This window comes from Lynx rufus, unplaced genomic scaffold, assembly GCF_022079265.1.
Source record: "Lynx rufus isolate CCGP_SWC_20201006 ecotype Redwood Valley unplaced genomic scaffold, mLynRuf1.p SCAF_1, whole genome shotgun sequence".
Classification (NCBI taxonomy): Eukaryota; Metazoa; Chordata; class Mammalia; order Carnivora; family Felidae; genus Lynx; species Lynx rufus.
This window is the reverse complement of record NW_025814823.1, coordinates 185,766,332-185,775,585: the sequence shown is the minus strand read 5'-3', so window position 1 is coordinate 185,775,585 and position 9,254 is coordinate 185,766,332. Positions and strand designations below refer to the sequence as shown.

The window sequence follows — 9,254 nt, the reverse complement described above, 5'->3', positions numbered from 1 at the left end:
ACATTACTGTCCAATTCTTTATATCACATACAGAAGCCAGCATATGACTTCAGGTATCAGAAATATCTCATTAGCCTCAGCAAGATTGTCATTTCTGATTTTTCACACCCAAGAGAAACAAAGCAGAGCCATAAAATAATTGTGCCTCTTTGTCAGCTCTAAGGGAACATTTGCTAATCAAAGCTCAGCTTTCTGCTTCTTGCATGCAGTTTTGTTGTGCATATTTGCCAAGTATCTCCTGAATCCAGACCCTAATACACTTTTGGTACAGTATTCACATTCATACCTAATGCATTATCAACAGAAATATTAGTAGTAATCATAGCAAACTCTTAAGTATCACTTACTGTATATACCAGGCATTGCTCCCAGGCATAACATTCATTAATTAATTTAATTCACATGGCAAGCCAAGAAGATTATGCTATCATTTCCATTTTACAAATAAGAAAACTGATACACAGAAAAATTAAGCCACTAACTCAAGGTCATACAATCAGTAAATCTCAAAGCTAGAATTTAAAGATGGAGTATTTGACTCTAGAGTCATGTGAGTAAATATTTCTTTACTGAAATTTAATAAATTTACTTCCCTTCAGAGATTTAAGGACAAAAAGCCTAAGTCTCCCACTGGATTACTTTTAAAAAACTACCCAAGACATAACGTAGCTCTGGTTTCTTTAAAAAATATATCAGAGGGGCGCCTGGGTGGCGCAGTCGGTTAAGCGTCCGACTTCAGCTCAGGTCACGATCTCGCGGTCCGTGAGTTCGAGCCCCGCGTCGGGCTCTGGGCTGATGGCTCAGAGCCTGGAGCCTGTTTCCGATTCTGTGTCTCCCTCTCTCTCTGCCCCTCGCCCGTTCATGCTCTGTCTCTGTCCCAAAAATAAATAAACGTTGAAAAAAAAATTAAAAAAAAAAAAATAAAAAAAAAATAAAAAATATATCAGAATCTAAGAGGAATATAAGCCATACACATCTTATTTTCATTATATACACAATATGAGCATGTCTTTAGTAAACCCACTCTTTTTCTATTATTATACAAAAGTCATCAGTTTTCAAGTAGAAATTTTAAACCTGAAATATATTATGCATTTTCTAAGTACAATCTCATAAATTGAATACAATCATTCAAAACTAAATTCTGACAATGCCATGATAAATGAATCTACCGCTTTAACAATCATATTTGTTTGTTGAAGCAGTGGATTCATTTATCATGGCACTAAAGTACTAAGATTATTACACAGAGGTCTCACTAATAAATCGTTTTTCAAATAAGACCTAAAGTTTCATTCAAAATATACTTATTTTTCACTATGTCCTACAATATGGTTGTAGGTATGAGGACAAGGACAATGACAAACAAGGACCCCAACAAACTTAAGCATGTCCCTGAGAGTTATACCTCAAATATTGTCACTAAATTAAAAAAAAAAGCTGTTTTAGCAAATACAAATACTTAAAGTTCAATCCATTCACTGGCTATACTGAACTGAATGATCTTTAAAGGCCCCGAAAAACAACAACTATTGACTTCAGGCAATATGGACACCTGTTCAGAAAACTACTTTCAGGCAAAGAAGATCTTTCAATGTCCCCAAATCATGCCACAATGGGCACTCACATGCCTAACACAGTGAGCACCTATGCATAACACCAGCCTTGCCTGTCTCTGTGTGTATTTCAGGTCCTGAGTTTAGTCAAAATGAAAAGACTGCCACCTACTGTAATACAGGCAACTACATTTGCAATCTTGAGGCATGTTTAATTTAACCCTCTGGAGTCCATCGTGTTTCTACCGCAGACATTGCCTATTCTGGGCATTCCGGGACATGACAAGAGGATGCCCAGCATGCAGGTTGTGACTGGCAGTTGATCGGGAATAATTCCCACAAAAGCCACTCCCTGACTGACAAAATAAAGTAATAATAAGGTAATTCTCAGCTCAGTATAATTAGTCAAAGCAGCATAACAAATTCCTTGAGATACTTCCTAATATAAATACTGAAACTGTATTTTACTGTTCACCTTTTCTGCCTGCTGAGGCTGTTAACATTTCTCTTGCTGAAACAGTAAAATCAAAATGGTCAGCTAAATGACTATAAAAACTATCAAAAGAAAGGAGGACAAATCATAAAGGTTTCTTATGCCTTTCTGTGTTTGCATCTTCATTCAATGTTATCCCTAACTCTTGCTATCTATAACTTCACAAATCTCACCCTGTAGATAAAAGTGAAGAGCCTCTTCAAAATTCATACTATAGCAAGCAAGCAGCAGTCAGATCACTGACAGTGAGGGGGATTGTTTTTCATGGGAAACAATAGGAAAAAAAACAGATTTTTTTTGCCATTAATCATAATTACCTGAGGCGTAACAAAAAATTAATGTTGAGAAATCAAAAATTAACTCATTAGAGGAAAATAGTAGATTACTTTCAAATTCACTATTCATGACTGTTGGCATTCATTAGCTAAAACAGAAAACACACAGGAGCAGATACCACATAATCTACAGAAAGGTTACCTGAATGATGCCAAACATTCACCAAATACAAATAAAGGCTTGATTAATGGCTTAACAGCCAATGGAGCTCATTTAAATTTGCTCATGGGGGAAAATGCAATTTTCAAACTAAGGTAATAAGTCTCTGTTTCTTGAACTAAATTAACTTTATTAACTTTATTGTTTAAATCCATGATTACTTAACATTTAAAACGTATTTACTACTAAAAACTCAACAGTTGATCTCATTATTTTAATGTCATTAATCAAATACCAAAAAACAAAACAAAACAAAAAAAAACCCTTACATGAATCTGCCAACTTGTTAATGTGTCAGGGGCGTGTGTGTGTGTGTGTGTGTGTGTGTGTGTGTGTGTGTGTTTGGAAATGGTCTGATTCCTACATGTGTATACACACACACACACACACACACGCGCACACACATATATTCTGCATCCTAAAATATGTTGCCATTATTTTAAAATTTCAACAAGGGCATGAATTTTGTATACAAATAAATCAGAGCCCTCAAATTGCTGCTGAAGAGCCAAAATACTCTATTTGCTACAAAATTTCTAAGGATATCACTCCCCACCCAACCCAAATTAAATACATACAGATATGGAAGTTTTCTTTTAGGTAGAAATATTGAAGCAGTAGCAAAAGCTACTGTGATCTAGTAATGTCTTAGAGGATGCATACTTAGGAATTTAGGGAGAAGGAATTTTGAGGTATACAACTTACTTTCTAAGGATTCAGCAAGAGAGGTAAACAAAGAAAGTATGCCTGAATATATTCTTAGCCATCATAATAACAAATAATAATTCTAACTCTAGATTTTGGATGTGTGTGTGTGTGTGTATATAAAATTTTAATATTCTTTGAACTTTTCTATATGTTTGAAAATTCTGGTAACACATGTCACATATCAGAGACAAGAAAGAGCAGAGAGCTCAAGAACAGGAGAATTCCCATTTGATATGTTTGAGCAACACCCAGCTTCCAAGATGCCATTCCTGAGTACTATTGATGTGTACGTCAGTACAAACAAGTATCTTTATCATCATGCTCTAATACCTGTGATGATACCTACAAGATAGGTATAGGCACAGACATTGCTATCTGTAGGCGTTTCAGGGTCTTATTGTCAGGAAGCCCAAACAGATTGAAAGACTCATCAGTTGTTTGCAAGGTCAGGCATCCAAATCAGTAAAGAAGACTGAAAGACTGATATTCAAAGGACTAGTCAATGAGTTGAATAAACATGCCCCTACTAAGAAAGCATTCTCATCACTGTGAGCTCATTGTAATCAACAGAACTTCAGGACTAAAGTCTCAGAAATAAAGTGCATAAGTCCCTTAGCATATTAATACATATGTCAGCCAGGGTATTCCAGATGATCATTTTAAAAAGCAGATTTAGTATTTACCTCTGGAATGTAAAAGGAAAGAGCTCTACATGGACCTGCTTCTGAGGGAAACTGGTAAATTAGTAAAAAAAAATATATTTAAATTCTCTGGAAATGGCGATAAGGTCATACAGCAAATGAAGAAACATTTGAATCAAGAAATTCTACTAAAACCCAGAAAGAACAATGACTTATCTGTGGCATCTGTACTACAAACTGATCCCTCCCTTCTCCAACCCAGCCTAACATAATAAAAACTCTATTCTTGTCTATGTAATGAAGAATACAGGACTCCTGTCTTCCAACAACCAGTCAAGAATTAAAGTATTTGGGGTATATTATCATGAGGAGCAGCTGTCAACATCTCTCATGCCCTCCCCCAGCTATCTACTAAAGAAGCTAAATTCCAGATAGGGCAGCTGAAAGTCAAGAGCTGCCTTCTCACACCTAGTCTCCACTTGTGAAAGATACTGAGCACACTGGGGGCCCAACTGTCTTCACTTGGTTTATCTGTAGGGAAGAGGTTCTATGCCAGGCAAGACAAGTGAAGAAGACGAATAAAAACCAAATCCACTGTGCCACAAAGCCTAATCCTAAAGTAGGATTGTCACACAGAGAGAAACATACCCCTGTCCTTGCCCCCATCTCAAGAGCCCTGGCTCAGAGATTTGTCCAGAGGAAAAAGAAGACCATAAAACAGAGAGATGTGAAGCTCTCCCCCGCCCCCCCCCCCACACACACACACAAAAGCAAGCTTAAGAAAGAGTCAAAGACAGTGGAGATTTTGTTGAAAAGCCACCAATAGAAAATTGGTAGCTAAGGGGCGCCTGGGTGGCTCAGTCGGTTAAGCGTCCGACTTCAGCTCAGGTCATGATCTCACGGTTCGTGAGTTTGAGCCCCGCGTCGGGCTCTGTGCTGACAGCTCAGAGAGCCTGGAGCCTGCTTTGGATTCCATCTCTCTCTCTCTCTCTCTCCCTCCCTCTCTCTTTCTCTCTCTTTCTGCCCCTCCCCTGATCATGCTTTGTCTCTCTCTCTCAAAAATGAATAAACTTAAAAAAAATAGAAAACTGGTAGCTTAACTAGAGATATAAGCTAAACTATTGACAAACTAGTTTACCAAAAAGAAATAGGGGGAAAAGACAGGTAAGAGCCCTCCTGGGGTCAGAACAAACCTCAAGTATTGACCTCAAAAACTACGCCTGGAATAGTCTATGAAGCAATTTATTCACCAAGGCATTGTTGAAAATAAGAGAGCAATCAGTTGGGATTTAGTGAAGCTTAACAGCTAGGTGTGGTCAGTGGGGGAAGCAACAATAGTCAAAGAGAAGCCTGCTAAGACAACTGTGATCCCAGAATGATTATGCACATGTCCAAGTGATTATGCACAGGTCCTCTCAGGACTAACATCACAGAGGAAATAGACTTCACCAAAACTGTTCAGCTGCTTACTAAACAAACAAACAAGCATAAAACAGGTAACAAGTCCAAGCGGAAGACTAGTACCCAGAGTCGCTACAACATATTATTTTATAACTGTATAATTATATATTATATACAATATATTATTTAAATATATGACCGGTTTTCAAAAATTATGAAATATCCAAAGAAACAGGAAAGTGTTACCCATACATAAGAATGACAGCAATGAGCTGAAACCACCTGTGAAGGGGACCAAAAAGTGGATTTAACAAAGACTTCAAATTTGCCTATGTTAAAAGAATTAAAGGCAAAGACAACCATAATGATAATGACAGTGTCTTATAAAATAGAACTTACCCAAAGAAGCCCATGGAATTCTGCAGTTGAAAAATATAGTAATTGGGGCGCCTGGGTGGCTCAGTCGGTTAAGTGTCTGACTTCGGCTCAGGTCATGATCTCGTGGTTCATGAGTTTGAGCCCCGTGTCGGACTCTGTGCTGACAGCTTGGAGCCTGGAGCCTGCTTCCGATTCTGTGTCTCCCTCTCTCTCTGACCCTCCCCCCATTCATGCTCTGTCTCTCTCTGTCTCAAAAGTAAATAAACGTTAAAAAAAATTTTTTTAAGAAAGAAAAATATAGTAACTGAAATTAAAAATTTACTGAGTGGGGGGTCAATGGTAGATCTGAACTGACATAAGAAAGAATCAGTGACCTTGAAAAAGGTAAGATTTTATGCAATCTGAAAACCACAGCAAAAAGAATGAAGAAAAATTAGCACAACCTCAGAGAAAATGGAATACCATTAACCACACCAACATACCCTCATATCCGGAATGCCAGAAAAAGAGATGTATAAAGAAGAAGAAAGGATATTGAAAGAAGTAATTCCTGAAAACTTCCCATATTTATTGAAGAATAACAACCTACACATTCCGAAAAGCCTATAAAACTCAAAATAGGATAAACACAAAGAAATCTACACACAGATACACCATTGTAAAAATTCTGAAAAACAGACAAGGAGAAAATCTTAAGAAAAGAAAAACAATTCTTCAACTACTAGGAAACCCCAAGAATAATAACAATAGTAATAGCAGACTTCTCTTCATTAACAATGGAGATCAGATGAGTGAAAAAACATACACAGAGTATTAAAAACAAAGACTGCCACCCAAGAATTCAATATCCACTATAACTGCCTTTAAATGAAGGTAAAATAGACAGCTCCAGCAGCCTCTCCAAACCTGCTTGCTGCACCTGGCTCTCAGCGCTGCCCTGAAGCTGTATCATGAAGAAAGTGACCTGGGGCCTTCTCCTCACACAGGCAGGCCTGCCTGCCTTGGAAACCAATGACCTGGTAGATAAAGACAGTCCCTTCTCTTATGACTGGGAAAGCCTGGAGCTGGGTGGGATGATTGTTGGAGGGCTCCTGTGCATCGCTGGAATTTTGATAGCTCTAAGTAGAAGCTGCAAATGCAAGTACAGTAAGAAGTACAGCCCCTTACCTGCGAGAGCCGCTCCACTCATCACTCCAGACCCTGCCAGTACCTGCTGAGCACAGGACCAGCTTTGTGGCACTCTCCGTACCAGCTCCCATGCTCTTCCCTCCCCAGTTGGGGCCCTTACTCTCCATGACTGCCTTTCTCTCCAAAGCTGGGCCCTTCAGTTCCCATTTGATCAGGACACCGTCTAAAGCTTATTTCTAAATTAAACTGTCTCCCTCTTAAATAAATAAATAAATAAATAAATAAATAAATAAATAAGGTAAAATAATGAAAATCTCAAGTAACCAAAAACTGAGAGAATTTGATTATAGCAGACATACCTTACAAGAAATAATAAAGGAAATTGTACATATTGAAAGTAAGTGACTCCAAACAGTAATTCAAAAACACATTAAAAAAATCACAGAGCACTGGTAAAGGTAATATGTAATTATAAAACAGAGTATAAGTATATATTTCTTTTCCTTTGTTAACTAATTCCAAAAACTATCATATAAAGAAGTGTGCGTGTGATTTTACTGTTGGCCCTATGACATATAGAAATGTAGTCATACAATGGAATATTTTTCAACAATAAAACAAATTACATACTGATACCTGCTACAACAGAGATAATCCTTCAAAATATTATAGTAAATACTAGAAGCCTGTCACCAAAGGCCAAGTGTTAGATGTTCTAGTTTATAAGAAATATTTAAAATAAACAAACCTATAGATACAGAAAGGAGATTAGTGAATGCTTAGCAGTGAGACTGATGAACGTGGGGGCACAGATAGATGAAGGGTATAGGGATTTTTTGATGCGTAATGATCAGTTAAAAAAACTGATTCTACTAATTGTTGAACAATTCTGTGAATATCCAATCACTAAAATGGGGAATTGTTAGTACGTACATTATATTTAAATAAAGTTGTTACCAAAAAAAATTCATCTCACTTTTCCTTTCTCTTACTTTTATGATTTTATCAATAAAAACATATTTTTCAGTTAACATATAAATTATTAGTGGTGGATACTATAATAACAATAATTCCTATTCCTTAAGATACTCCTATTATGAGAAAGTACAATTATAATAATTGTGGTAAGAATAATGGTGAGAATACATATAGTGTGTTGGTGGATCCTTTAAGAAGAGATAGATACCTACAAACACTTAAGAAATCATAGGAGGTGACATCTGAACTGATTCCTGAAGAAGTATGGTGTAGTGTGCAAAATATTCCAGCTATATGCCAGGGAATGTGCAAGTTTAGGGGTGAGAGAAACTTTTTGGCCTGCCCTCAAATTATAATCATCCAGTATGGCTAGAAAGCAAAATTGAAGGATGAGGAGAAAGGCTTGAGGCCAACAATGTGAGTAGAGACTACATTTTCTTGTTGCTCAGCAGATGTGAAGTCAAACTTGACAGTGTGAGTAGAGACTAGATGTGCTTGTTGATCGGCAGATGTGAAGTCAAACTGGATGTTTACAAATGGGTACCACCAACTTCTGCAGTATCATATGATATAGCTATACCGTGTCCCTTATAGCTAATGACTCCCCGGTTAGCGTGTCTTACACATGTTGCTAGCACATATCAGAGATTCATGAAGCATTAGGAAAAATTTTATTTGCAGTTTATACTCAATGTTTCTTAAATGTTTTGTTTTCTCAATCTCAAATGTTCATGTTTCCTTTTCAAATTAAATCACCTGATATCATTTTCTTTATAGATCTTAACTCCCTTATATTTTAATATTGTTTTGTTCTCCTGCTAGAATATAACTGCCATGAAAGTAAAAACCTACCTTTCTTGTCGCAGCTGCATCTTCAGTGCCTAGAACAGTATATGATGCATAGGAGGCACTCAAAAAATATAGGTAAATGAATGAACATTTATTAATCTCTCATTAATTCCCATTCTTTATGTTTAAACTTTAAAAAGTGATATTATATTGAATCTACACATCTTTTAAAAGATTTCCCATCAATGGAAGAAGAGTTGGTGATAGGAGAGGGGCTAGGAAAGTGTCGAACACTGTTTTTCTCAAAACTTAGGTTTTGAAAGACAGATATCCTTATCCTTGAGAAAGCTGAGAAAATAGCATTCACTGTCTCTTTCGTCTGAGAGTCTCATCAAAGTACTGAACCTTGGAGCACATGTCAGATACAACTGATCTTCCTAGGTAAGCAATGATCCAAAGCTCCATCTGGATTTTCTATTTGCCTTTGTAATATTTAGTTTGGAGAAGCCTGACTTACATGGTTGCCATGGAAATTGAGCACAATGGTGAAACACGAAGCTTTCGGAAAAGTGTTGCATAAATGTAAGGAAGTGCTACTTTTATCAATGTTTGTTTAAAAAAATTGGTAATTCTCGGCGTAAGAAAGATACTATAGAAAACAAGAGAAGTCGATTATTGAAGTTCTTA

At 36.9% G+C, this 9,254-nt stretch overlaps 1 protein-coding gene across 1 annotated transcript; it reads left to right on the top strand.

Annotated features, from left to right (window-relative positions):
• The first annotated feature begins 6,622 nt into the window (after positions 1–6,622).
• Positions 6,623–6,889, top strand: LOC124507002 (FXYD domain-containing ion transport regulator 4-like). Its single transcript, XM_047073185.1, has one exon. It carries the CDS (start codon positions 6,623–6,625, stop codon positions 6,887–6,889), a length of 267 nt encoding a protein of 88 aa, XP_046929141.1.
• The last annotated feature ends 2,365 nt before the right edge of the window (positions 6,890–9,254 follow it).

Coding starts and splice junctions, on each gene's coding strand:
- LOC124507002 (XM_047073185.1), top strand. CDS start 6,623: ATGAAGAAAGTGACCTGGGGCCTTCTCCTCACACAGGCAGGCCTGCCT.